General features: G+C 41.0%; 1 protein-coding gene across 2 annotated transcripts; it reads right to left on the reverse strand.

Annotated features, from left to right (window-relative positions):
* Positions 1 to 26: 26 nt before the first annotated feature.
* On the reverse strand, positions 27 to 13,925 carry rab11fip1a (RAB11 family interacting protein 1 (class I) a). Of its 2 annotated transcripts, XM_031726966.2 has the most exons (6): positions 13,225 to 13,925; positions 6,025 to 6,461; positions 4,993 to 5,914; positions 2,194 to 3,849; positions 1,716 to 1,812; positions 27 to 1,288 (listed from the first exon to the last, which is right to left on the reverse strand). In XM_031726966.2, the coding sequence occupies exons 1-6, from the start codon at positions 13,572 to 13,574 to the stop codon at positions 1,085 to 1,087; spliced, it is 3,666 nt and encodes a 1,221-aa protein (XP_031582826.1). In that variant the 5' UTR covers positions 13,575 to 13,925; the 3' UTR covers positions 27 to 1,084. The 2 variants fall into 2 exon arrangements, with proteins under 2 accessions (XP_031582826.1, XP_031582827.1); XM_031726967.2 differs by lacking the exon at positions 2,194 to 3,849 and having other exon boundaries at positions 13,225 to 13,910.
* Between the last annotated feature and the right edge of the window lie 125 nt (positions 13,926 to 14,050).

Consider the following 14,050-nt stretch of genomic DNA (forward strand, 5'->3'; position numbering starts at 1 on the left):
ATGGTGGTAAACGACCACATGTACAATCCAGAGGCATAATTAGTGTCTTTATTTGAAAAAACAAAACAAAACAACAACAACAAAAACCCACAGCGCTTTCAGACATTTACATCAGCTGTAATATTACAAACACTGGATAGATCAGACTGTACATGCAGTGAGCGCTCACTCCAGAAAAACAACAGATCATACATGAAAAGAAGGTCTGGAAGGCACAAGTCTGGACAGAGATACTGGTTAATATTGCTATCATTACTGCCATGCTATCATCGAACAGTTTTAGTTTGTAAAGGCATCATTAGTGAAGATCAAACATAGAGACAAGGCGACTTACTTTAGTAAGTCTTTTACTTTTACTCTGATCTTGGCTTTTAAATTACTTTACAAAAGACAACAAAACACATCACAGTGCTCAAAGTTTCTCATTAATTTAAGGAGAACAGGAATCTGTAGTATAACTTGCATAATATTTGAACTATGAGCACAATGGAGACAAAATTGCTTAACTCTGTATACAATTCAAAATCTGCTGAGAACATAGCAGCTGCTCTATTTTAGTCAATGCTGGTTTTCTATGTAAGACCTCTCTGAAGCAACAATAGGCACAGTGTCTTTAAGGACTGGATATCCAGGTGACATTCATATGTGGTGAGTACGATATAATGACTGTTGTTAAGTGGTTAAACAAATACATGCTTTCATAAGGATGAGGCAAAGAAAATAAAAATAAAGACTTTAGTGGAGGAAGACAACATACATGAATGATTACGGTGATTAATCACTACACAGCAAAACTTAGAGGCTGCCCAGTGTAAAAACTACTTTATTAAATAAAAGTTGAATCCAGTTTTCATTATTTATAATGATTAGTATATTATGCAACAAGCTGCAGTACCTTAGTGTCGGGACAAATACATTTTTTTTTTTTGTTAATATAAAGATTTTCTGCCTGCTTTTTACACTCCAGCATCTATTTGTTTGAAAGTTTAAAAAGTGCATATGCTCTAAGACACTGTCTTATAATACAGAGTGAATACAGTACAAACACAAACAGGAAGCAGAATTAAGTCCACTTTACATTCCTTTACACTGGCTTGGCAGCATTGAGGGCATACAGGATACTCGGCTTCTCCTCAATGACACGGACCAACAGGTTGTCTATGTATTCCTCGAGCTCAACAATCTTGGTGTCCTTCTTGGTAAGGTCAGCCTGCTGCTTCACCACCATTGTGATCAGCTCCTCCTGAGTCAGCTGAGTGTACGGTCCACTTTCCACAGAGTCCATCATCTGAATGAAAACAAGATAATTTGGTGAATGCTTTTTAAATTAGGACATATTGAAGAATTCATTTAAACACACAAAGAAAAACAAATCAAAGAAATTAGAATATAAAAGCTCCATAACTTTTTTTGACAAAATAATTCATATCATCACCATCTGCCAAGTTTAAGAAAAGAGAGACAAGAAGAACTTTTGAGAAAGTTTCCAAAAATAACTTTTAGAGCAGACTACCAGACGACCTTTGATGTGTAAAATCCAATCGTCTCAAAGCACCTGGCATTTTTTTTCATGCTACTCCTTGTAAATAAGACAGCACAGTGCAGACCTCAGGAAAAGAGATTTTAGGTTATCCAAGCACGAACTGTCCCTGCAGCAAAAGCCGGTCAGGTTAACGGTGTTTAAGTGCCACTACATTAAACCAGTATGACAGTACCTTTATCTTCGCTGGTGTGCTGTCCCGGACCTTTATCTCTTTCATAGCATGGATGCTCTGGCTCTCTGATGTGCTCATAGGCTTCACGGGATGAGGCCTGTAAATAAAGGCATACGTTACTGTAAGGCCTGAAGGTTTACTAAGTAAATAGAAGAAGAGATACAAAACCCCCACAGAAAATGATTAAGAAATATTTTGTGTAGGAGAAAATAATTAAATATTGTGTTGTTATCATCTTCCACAATCATTTCTATCACATTCAAAGTGCATTCGAAGTGCAATATTCAACATTCAGATTGAAATCAAGCGTGAGGAAGGTTGCCAAGAAATCACAGCCTGGAAAACAGCCACACCACAAGATAAATCCCAGCAACTTATTCGCCTCCCAGTATAACAGCACCACGTGTGATCCACCATAACTGAATCAAGCTCAACCCTCATCAAAAGCTAACTCTGAAAATAGCCTGGTCAATCTCACCTGCGTGAATTTATGGCTAGCCAGCTTCCATTGCTATTCTGAGTACTGACAGGCTGAACCTCAGATGGTGACACCCTCGCTCGCAAAGTTTCCTTCCCCCCAGACGAGATTTCTGGTTCCTCCATAACCACTTGAAGGGGCTCTGAAGCTTGAAAAAAAGATCGGTCTCCAAAAAGATCCTCTCCTTCACTGAAACTGCTTTGTGTTTTCCCATCATTGGGAAGCAGCAGTGGGAAATCTGCAAAACCTTGAGTGGCAGTGGGTGTTATTTGTTGTGAGGCAGTTATGGATGGAAGGCTCTTCTTTCCTTTTTGTGAATTCTTTCTTTGGAAAGCAGGACTGTCTAGTTTTGACTCATCATCTTTTTTCCTGTATTCACTCTGTTTCTTCGAATCACTGCCATTAAAACTGGCGAAAGGATCTGGTGTTTTTTCTTGACCAAAAACTTTATCAAAGTCACTTGCTGTCATTCCCTGATCTCGAGGTGTCGCCTCCTTCCTACTAGCATTGCCAGTAAAAAGTGAATCATCATTTTGCTTCTGCAGTGTCCATGGGTCTTTGGAAAGAAGCTGAGTACTAGGGAACGGGTCTTCCTCTGCAAAGCCGTCCTTTAACTTTTTGTCCGTGCTGCTCATACTTGAATTAGATACTTTTGGGATGTTACTGTTCACAGGAGATTGTTGTTCCTTCATTAGCTCGTTGGCACTGACCCTTTGTCTGGGTTTAGCTGTGGGTGCTTCTTTGTTCATTGTGGCTTGTTCTTTCCTTTGATCACTTGAAGGTGGTGTATTCCAGTCCATTTGGCTTGGTGTTCTGGGTGTAGGTGTGGGTGAAGGTTGCAGCACCTTTCTTGCGCCATCTCCTGACGTAAATCTGCTTGAAGTGTCCGATATTACAGATGCTGGGGATGTAGGTCGACTACGTGTCACTGAAGACTGTTGAGAAACACTGAGGCTTTGTTTCTGACTGGAATCTGCTGCTGATCGTGGAGGTGGAGATGCCGCTTGTTTAGGAGGAGCCGGGGCTGGTGCTTTTTTTGCTGACACAGGTTTGGTCTCCTGAGGTTTAGCTTGGGAAAGCCTCATGTTAGGGGTCTCCAGTGATACAGAAGACCTAGGACTTGGTGTATGCTCCACTGGACCGTCCACACTCACCTCAGGACCCAAGAGTGCAGGTGCAGCACCCTTGTGTTTCTGATTGACCTCAGCAATTATATTATCCCATCGAGGCTGCCCTTTCACTCCGTGTCTCTTCTGAGGGAAGAGTGTTTCATAATCTGGAAGTGGTACAGATTTTTTGCCTGGTTGCGGTTCTTCTGGCTCTTCATAAGCCGGGTTTTGAATCTCTCTGACAGGAGTAAGATTTCCTCTGGTTTGGCTCCTGTAAGTGGGTGGTAGGAGGGCCCTTCTGTTCTGATCTGCCATGGTGGGTGAAGACCCCTCAGATCCAGATGACAAATTCTCTGTGTTGCCACGTGGAGAACTAGGTGGGCTTTGACTGCTATCTCTTGGAGCTAAAGATGAGTGGAGGCTGGAGAAAGTATCAGGGGACCCAGATGGGACTCTGGACAGGATGGACTCAGAGTTGGCTTGGGAAGGAGACAGCTGACTGGGGGTTTGGAAGTCAGCAGGTTCAGGCTCCAAAGATTGAGCCAATCTGCCAAGGAGTGAAAACAAAGGCCTACAGGTCATTACTGGCACCCTCACTTTCACCAGTGTATAAACCGTCACCAATATAACAAGCAGATAACATCTCAACAAGCAGGTAACTACATTCCCCGTGTACTGGTTCACATAATATAGCTGTTGTGTAACACTAATCAATAAACTCTTCACTTTGACTTATCGACTGTTGCACCTTTGTACTGAAACGAGCCGCTAGTATAACAAAATATTTTCCCATAAAATGGTCCACTATTTAATGACCAGCACACAGAGGAAGCTGCTGATATTTACACATTTTACGGTCGCTGTTTTAGCCTAATGACTGTACACAACAATGACATCATCCTACTTAGATCACTCCATGCAGACCTAACATTGCAACAAAATGTAAAGCCCATCTTCCATGGCCTAAATCTCTAAAACATTTTGGAAATCAAAGATTACTGCAACAACGGTTATTCACCTACCATTATGATCCAGATCTAAGAATTCCAGTCTGATCCAGTACACAAACAATGATATTAAAAAAATATCTTAAAAACAACATAAAAGAAAATAAAATCGAACCAGCCACGACATTCCCACAGAAAGCAGCACTATGGCTCAGTCGCTCCTTGTGAACTCTGTTCAGCCTACAACTTGTTCCACAACATCTTCACAGATTTAAACCCCACCTTCATTGTCATCGGTACAAACCAAACTGGTTTCACAGGTTCGTCAGCCATCGGAGGATGGCGTTAAGCGTGTTGGTAACTCATGACAAAAGCAAGATCAGATAAGAAGGTTGTGCAAATTCCAGGGTTCAGTGTTGAAAGGCATAATATACAGCAAAACTGACCAATCTGAAGCACGTGCTTTGGTTTTCTGAGATAATATCTCTCATGTGCCACTACCTTGTGCGTGGCCAACAGTGAAGAGGAAACTTTTGATTTTATTTTCCACTTAGTGTTGGGCTTTCTTTATTTAAAAGGCATTATGGGCAAAATTTCACTTGCAAGGCTATTCAAATTCCATTCACGCAGGTCTCAGAGGAATGTAACATGACTACAAGCAACCAATAGCAACACATGCGTCAGGATGTCATGATGTTAAGTGTGCTTTGTGGTTTGTGCAATGTAATGAGAAAAAGGCCTACCTGGGTTTGACTGCAGACACTTTTGCAGTGCGGTTAAGGAAGACCATGGCAGAGGGGGTTTGTGCCTTGCTGCTGGATTTCTGATGATCGGTTGGGCTTACATTGCTGCTTAGAGAAACATCTGAGCTGAGGTTAATGTCCTCAAATGGGTTGGTGGAATGACGGGAGGCAGGCTGATTGGGATCTTGCGCATCCAAAGTACGGGCTGGGGTGGGCAGCTGTTCCTCTATAGCCTGTTGCTGTACCTCCTCCTTTTTCTCCTCCTTCTTCCTGATCATTCCGAACAAGGACGACAGTCTGTCACTCATAGACGCCTCCTCCTGACGCTTCTGCTCCTCTGCTCGACGACGCTCCTCTTCAAGCCGCTGAGTTTCTGCTGCTTCCAGCATCTTGCGTTGCTCTTCTTGCTTTCGTCTCTCGTCCTCCTCCATCTGTTTCTTCCTCCTGGCTTCATCCTCTAGGAAGCGTCTCTTCCTCTCCTGTTCCTCTTGCAGTCTACGCTCCTCTTCCTCCTGCAGCCTCTTGAGCTGTGCCCTGTGTTTCTCCTCTTCCTCCATCCTCTTTGCTTCTGCTACGCGCCTTTCTTCTGCTTGCCTTCTTTCCTCCTCCTCTTGATGGTGCTGTTGTTCTTGTGAAGCTCTGTCTGTTGATGGGACAGATACACTCCTGAAAGCATCTGCAGAGAGATCAGAAGTGTGTTTGCGGACATCTTCCACAGAGCCTTGACCGGAGCTGTTCAGACTGAGTGTAGATCCACTCTTGGGTTCTGTCTCCTCTGTGTACACATGGCTGCCGTTAATGCACAGGTTGTTCAGGTCACTGTTGCTCTGTTTTGAGCGGCCCAGCAGAGAGAAAGGACCCAAAGACACCTTGCTGTCAGAGCTGCCGGTTCGTTTGTGTCCCAATTTGAATTTCTTCTTAACTGCGGGGAGAGAGACAGTGAGGCATGATGTCATTGTTGACATGCAAAACAACTTGCGCAACTTGCGCTGGCAACAGCAAACAATAAACAGAGAACAGAGGTCAAATTACCATCAGGAGAGTTGACATTGAGACCAGATGAGCGGCTGCCACTCAGAGATGAATTCTTCTCAGGCAGCGTCCCCAGTGTGGACATGGACTGTGAGATATTACGCTGCAAGTTTGATTTGGGGGCAAAGAGCTTTTTGAGCTTAGATTTCTTTTTCTCATCTGGAGACTGGTTAAGTGACTGTGCGTCAGCCTCGCCCTCACTGTCTGTGAGGACCTGGCTGACAGAGGGCACAATCGCTGAGGCTGAGTCGGAGAAACCATCCTTTTTCTTCCCACGCACTTTGTCCTTTATCTTGGAAATGCGAGAGCGTGGTTTGTCCTGCATGGAAAGGTCAAACATGCTAGCTGACATGTTGTTTCTCATAAACTGGATATCTAGCAGCACCTCTCCTCGCGCCTTGTCCTCTTTTCCCGTCTTGTCCACCAGCTTGAACCATCTGCAAATGTCAGAAATAATGAATCATGTGTTAAAACTGAATTATCGGAAGATAACAGGATTTGACTTTTGTTTCAGAACTATTTATATGATTTATCTTTATATAGTACGCACAGGTCTACACAACACAAACCCAAGTTTAAAAAAACTTTAAAAAATTGAGACATGTAAATAATACATCTTAAATCCCCAAAACTGGGTAACACAGTTTGATTTACTATTGCAACTTTATTCTCAGGATTTCTACTTTAGAGTTTTTTAATGCTGCCTCCACAGTCACCACTCCCATTCTCTAACTCTGCTACCCCTGTGCAACTTCAGTTAACTATATCTGTTTTATGTAATTATTATCAATCTTTTTCTCACAATAAAAAAAGTGATGGAAATTATACTAATAATTATTTTTTACAAATAGATTTTTAAACATAGAGGAAACACTCTAGTTGTTACAGGCCTCGTTAATCCACCACGTCCAAATTCTCATATACAATGCATTAGACATGAAAAATATTAATGGTTTCAACCATTTTGCAATCAAGCGAAATTGTTATTTTGATTCTAACGTGAGCTAAATTTGAAAATGTTCTTTGATTTCCGCTTCTCAAATGTCCTGCAGTATTTCAGTGTAATTTTGGAGTATACTTTGCTTTTCAAAAACCTGCTTTTGGTCACTCTTTTATACATTAATTTGAATAACAATGCTGGGCTTAAATAAGTCTTGTGTATGAAAGACCCATCCATCCATCCGCTTATCCTTTTCAGGGTCACGGGGGGGTGCTGGAGCCTATCCCAGCTGTCATAGGGCAAGAGGCGGGGTACACCCTGGACAGGTCGCCAGTCTGTCGCAGGGCTAACACACAGAGACAGACAACCATTCACGCTCACATTCACTCCCGCATTCACACCCATGGGCAATTTGGATTAATCAATTAACCTATACCCATAAACTGCATGTCTTTGGATGGTGGGAGGAAGCCGGAGTACCCGGAGGGAACCCACGCAAACGCGGGGAGAACATGCAAACTCCACACAGAAAGACCCCGGCCTGATGGTGGAATTGAACTCAGGACCTTCTTGCTGTGCGGCAACAGTGCTAACCACCGTGCCACCGTGCTTTCTTTTTGTATGAAAGACATTGAAGAAAAAATATCTGACTGCAAAAAAAGAACCTGAACCAAAATGAGCAGGTTCCTAACATTTGTGACCTCTAATACATCAGCCCTGCTGGCATTTGTCTGCCGATTGTTAACCTGAGACTGACAGGTGTCTATACTGTACAGCTCGTTGTAGTTCCTGTTAGGAGTACCATGCCAACTGCAGATAAAGTCAGACAGTTACAGCTTTGTTCAGGCTCCCCCATCATGTCCTCTCTGTTGCACACGATCACCTCTTATTTTCTGTAAGGGAAAGCTAAGAGTGTTCTGGAGAGGCCTGTTTAAAAGCAAGCCAAAACACGCAGTTAGTGCCACTGCATGCTCTCCGTTTGTAGAATTCAAAACAAAGACATTATAAGGGCTATAAAGGTTTTTCTCAAAACCATGCTATTATTAGATGTACTAATAGTTCAGCAGTCGCGCCCATTTTGTCAAACCTTTCCCCTTTTTAACCTTTTTGTTTCACAGCACATTCCTCTGACCATTTCACATGAGGTAAAGGTCACAGTTTGATTTCATTTGTGCAACATGTTGTGGATCTTATTAAAGTTCACTCTGTCCTTGCATGACTTAAACTGTGGTCTCCGAAGCTATCTATTTCCGCCCAAAACTTTGTGTGGTCCTAATCTGACACCAAACTGCAATTTAAAGGAAGTTCACAGTCAGCACATTTATTTGTCATGCAGCAGATATGCAGATAGTCTGCTGTAGGGAAAAACAGCTTGGAAACAAGCATGGGAGTGAAACAGCATTCCTCACGGCACCTCCCTACGTGTATGAAGTGTGTGTTGTAATTAAAGTTAAGCTGACTCTAATTCAAACATTCTTCATCTCCCACTCTAAACCAAGAAAGCCAAAGCAAACAATCGCTAGCCGAGTCGAGGCGCAAGGGCACAGAGATAACATTTTCACAAGTCAGTCAAGAAACAGCTTTGTGCTCTTGTCTTCAATAACAACAGGGCGTGCACCAAGATGACTACGAAAACACAATGAATTAACACGAGTATTAACAAGCTGTCAGGCTGTTCCAACTTTTGTATTGTTTGCACATGCATAAAAAGCCTCCTCCCTGACGCATGAGCTCACTGGTCTTGCTGGACAGGTTCCCTCTGTTAACTGTCGATAGCTTCCCTTTCATGTGTAATGATTAACAAACATCCTTATCCTCTGAACCAACACCAGCCAGTACGGAGGATTCAGCCAATAAAAAACAAAGAAGTATAAAAACAATCTCATACAGATAGGCTACAATTGGCTGTTACTGTTCCACGTACAGCCTTGTTAAAAATTATCTTTAGGAAAGTTTAGTCTGATGTCAGCATTAGGTAAGTCTGATGTTACTGGGCGTCATATATCACATGGATGGAAATTCTGTACGCTTTGTTTGCAAAATACTGTGACTCATATGTCTGCACTCATGAGTCCTACTCTGGGAACTGCCTCTGCAACTGGTTGAACATTAGGGCTGCACGATACAAGGAAAACTGATAACGGCTGATAAAATTGTTCAATACTGCCACGATCACACGACATGCAATTAATACACAAATACTGAAGTATGCATATTAGTCATACAGTACAGATCAGAACATCAGATATTTTGTGAGCGTTCTCTCTTCTTCCTTGTGTAGTTAGTAACAAGTGATGGGTATGTATATAATAAAATGATATATTTTTTCATTAATATCCTTACTTGTACTCTCATTAGTAAAAAAGAAGAAGTAGAAAAGTCACTGGATTATTTAATCTCAAATAACTGTGAGCCTTCTGCTTGAATATCTCAAAAACCATTAAAGATAAAACCCTGAAATTTTCCACTTAGTTTTTCTTAACATAAAAATTGTAATTGTAATTGGGAACAGAGACTTTAAAAAAATAGAGAATATTCTCTAGTTAAAATATGAATAAGTAAATAAATGGAAAATTAAAGCTGTCCTGTAAAGTCACAACTAGTGAAACAATCATTTTGTTACATTTCACAGTAAAGCAAAATGAAACGTGTAAAATGCTTTTAAAAAATGAGACCATTCTATTTTCACTCAACTTTCATGCTCGACTGTGACAAGCTGTACCACAAAAATTGCCTCCAAATAATGTACAAACACCGCAGCAGGACTCCTTAAACGTTCTAGCAAGCAAGCTCACATTACCACTATATTATACTCTTTACACTGGCTCCCAGTTGATTGAAGAATTTGTTTTCAAATTCTCATAACTGCATACAGAGCACTACAGCGACTAGCTCCAGACCATTTATCTCAATTTCTTCTCAAGCATACTTCTGTTCAGAGTCTTCGTTCACAGACCCAAAACACATTAGTTGTTCCCTTTCAGTGGCCCCTACGTTTAGCTGACTGTGTGAACAGTTAAAAATGTTTCTGTTTAACTAAGCTTAACCAATGTTAAGGTCTTTTTGTTATTACTACTTTATTATCTGTCTTTTACTGTCTGTTTTACTAAGGTTTTATTGCTTTTACTTGTATTTTAATTTTCTTTTAAAATTAAAATGTTAATTTTAGCAGTTTATTCATTGCATGTTCTAAACAACTCATTTTAGCCCAATAAATGTGCTGTGGTTCTGCATAGCAGTGGTAGATGGGAGAAAAGGTTAGAAGACTCTTGTTATTTGTTTCTTTTTGTTTGCAACAGTTTTGATTGCAATCACACCAACAAACACAGTTATCAAGAACTCTAAAAACCGTGTACCCACTTCAGCTGGGCACAGTGTCCACCACCTCCTCACTGCCCACTGAGTGTTTATCAGAGACGAGAGACTTCAGCTCCAGGCAACAAAATACAAAACAGTCAATATCACGTTTTAATGTCTAAGGCACCAGGAAGGTAGAAGACAAAAACAAAAGCTGTACCACCACAAATATGTTGTAGATTTCTCTAATGTATCCAGGACCCTAGCTAAGAGGAGACACGTGTAAATACAATGATTTTTCTGTTTGAGTTTGTGATTTGTTTATCTTGTGTGTTCGCCCTGTCATGCTCTCCATGTTGAAGTGTACCTATCCAATATCTTGTCCTTACTGCCTCCGCAGAGACAAATTAAAGGACTGTTTGACGTTTTAAAAATGTAAAACCTACATAAACAACATCTAGCTGGAAACTGGACAATAAATTAAATTAATCATTTCAATGAGTGATTCAGCACAACTTTCAACCACTCGCAAGTTTAAGCCTTTAAATGGCTGGAATTTCCTGCTTTGTCCTTTGAGAAAATAAACACAAGGTTTAGGACAATATCATGCAAAAATAACCATTACTTGTAGATCATCATACTTATGAAAAATTAAATTTTGAAACTATTAAAAACAATCCGGTATATTAAGATAGTAAAGATAGTAGATAAGATAAGATAGTAAAACTTTTTATTCATGGAAACAAAATGCACTCCAATGGAGCGGCAAAGATGAGTAAATCCAAATAAATTGTTAAACTGATTATCTATCTATCTATCTATCTATCTATCTATCTATCTATCTATCTATCTATCTATCTATCTGATGTCTGGCCTTAAAACCTCATTTCATCTGGCCAAAATGTTTTGTATTAGAGGAAAAGCGTCGGGTTCCCTTTCAACTGGAAAACAAAGCCTTTCGGTGTCACACCCTGTATCAGCACAACAGGGGAGCAGCGCAGTAATCTAACACCACATACTTCAAGGGAAAACCAGCAACATCCAATACCCCTGCACGCATACTGCATCTTACAGAACAGGAGGAGCAAGACAAGGCAGGAGAACGAAGGAGCTCAGTATGAAATGGAAATAGCAAGGAATGAACTTTGGCATGAACATGTAAAAAGAACCTAAGCAAGCAAAAGACAACATTTCAAATATGGTGGCACAATAACCAAGAGCATGAGGTCATTCCAGCACCATAATCTAGGCTGCCCCCGGGGTGAGTGATTACTGAGAAGTAGCAAGCGCTACCTCACTCATGCATTACCAAAGGTCACTTCAAAATTACTGGGAAAGTTTTACCAGTGTAGTCTAAAATAAACCACCTTTATTTTTAAAATTTCTTTTACATAAGAGGGTGTCCAACCCAATGACAATTCTAAAGCAAAGCTCTATTTGGATTCGTGTTACACCCATGATGCGTCAAACCGCAGATGTCGGCGCCATTTATGTTATGCGTCTGGGTGTGAGCAGACATATTTTAAGCTAGTCTTGAGGAATGCTCAAGATTAACAAAAGCTAAGTGATTTTAAGGCATGCCTCTGCCATCAAGCATTAGTGATAGTCATTGTCTTAAAATAATTTGTGAAGTAAAAGTCACCCACAAGCATTCAGGGTTGGACCAATGATGACAGACAAGCAAAGGAAAGAATGATCTCAGACCATTTTCCAAGCAAGTCAGTGGATGGTTTTAAAACAAGAAAAAAGGAAGAGGAAGAGGAAGAGGACAGAGGCTCCACCCATGTTCATGTTTATCATTAACAGCAAACCAAAAAAAAAAAAAATGACATCAGAACACTGAATTATTCAAGTGGGTGTCTAGAAACTCAACTTGACTAGATAAGCCCTGCAATCGCAAAGTCAGTAAACCAATAAACTCAATGACTATGATATTATTCACTGCTGTGTTTCACAGTGGACACATACAAAGTCAAAAGATGCTCCAGAGTATTTCACATAATGTAATTCTCAGTGACTATTAGCAGTGCTGCTGCTTTACAACAAACATTGACATAAACTATTCTGGAATTCCTTTTAATTGAATAAAAAGCTAATCTGGTGCTTTACTAAATGGTAGGTAAATTGTTAGACTTACTTTGGGCAAAGTTACCATGTTGGTAAACTAGATCATCAGACAGGCACTTATAAAGCCCAATAGGTATGCTAATACCTCCTCAGAATAGCTGAAACAAAGTTCAAGTCTACAGCCGAGAGGTAAAAATCTAATCCAACTACCCAGTGATTGTGAAAGTTAATATACAACCCTGGAATTACACTGTGACAAATGATAAGCCAGTCACAGTAAAACTGGTGGCACTTTGGCTGTAACATTTGTTAAGATGCCTGCTTCTTTAAAGTCTGTTCCCTTCAGTGGGAAACAGATTTTTTTTAGCAGAATATAGATACCAGCTAGAGAAAGGTGTGGAAATAAACCCGATATCAGGTTACCTACCTCTTCCTAGAAACAATGCATTTAACCTAGCCTTATGGTCTTGGCTACATTACATTTGCAACTAGTTTGCTCTCCACTATGTGCCTTGCTCTTATTTTTGTATACTTCTCTCTTGATTTGTATATATACACTTCTTGATTGTGTATACATTTCACCGGTTTCCCATTTATTCCTACTGTCTACTATTTATATTTTATTCCGGCACAGTTTGTGTGGAGCACCTAGAATTTCATTGTACATGTACAATGATAATAAAGGGCCCTATTCTCTTCTCTTCTATATGAAGCTCTGAAACGAAAGTTATTTGGATAGACATTTTTCATTGTACAGTGCTCTAAGGGTGCTGCTGCTGCACTGAAACCCAGACTCATTATAAACGTAAAAGAAGACTTAAACATAATTAATCAGAAATAATGGACGCATCTGTGAGACCCCAAACCCCTCCCAAAACTGCTTATCTGTCACTTACTCTGTCTTTTTGCGAGCCTTGTTGTCATAAAGCTGCAGCAGGTTTATCACAGCTTGGCCCAAGAACTTGTCCAGCCCCACTTGGGCACGGTGCATTACTGTGATATACAGCGTACAGCGCTCAGCGTTTCCCGGGTGGAAGAGCGGCAGGTCGAACGAAGCCTCTTCTTTCCACACCGGATCGACAGACTTCTCAGCCACGGAGGTAGAAAACTTGTCTTTGGCCACCTGGATGATGGCGTAGGAGTCGTTGGTGCCATTCTTTCCCTTGGTACGCAGGTTCCGAGCCTGGTGCACCGTTACCTGGACACTCGTCGGATACGACTGCTGGCTCTGGTCGGCCAGAGACATCGCTAAAGTCTGTCAAGCTTTACTAAAAGTTATTCAGAACTGTCTCGAAAAATACCTCAATAAAATGGAAGACTGGTTAACCTTTTCTTGAACTCTGTTGTTCACCTTCTGCGTCCTCTGCGGTTCTAGGTGTGGGTTACCTAGCTTGACTTCAGTTCGGGAAGCTCAGTATGATGTCGTAATACTTCTCCCTCCTCTTTGAAAGGCTGCGCCTCAGCCTCTGATACATTTCACACTGAGTTCAGTTCACACTCAGTTTACCATCAAATTGTAATATTAGCCTAGGTAACCCGACCAGAGCACTGTAACGCAACTCAATCCTTCAAGAGGCTTTTATAAACACAGTTCTTTCCGCCAAGTTGAATAGTTTACTTCCCTGATGTAAGGAGTTCCCACCCATACTCTACATATCGCTCTCTTATTGGCCAATTCTGTCGTTTATAAAAAAGTCAGTTAGCGATTGGACCGCAGAGGAG

This window comes from Oreochromis aureus, linkage group 12 (genome assembly GCF_013358895.1).
Source record: "Oreochromis aureus strain Israel breed Guangdong linkage group 12, ZZ_aureus, whole genome shotgun sequence".
NCBI lineage: Eukaryota > Metazoa > Chordata > Actinopteri > Cichliformes > Cichlidae > Oreochromis > Oreochromis aureus.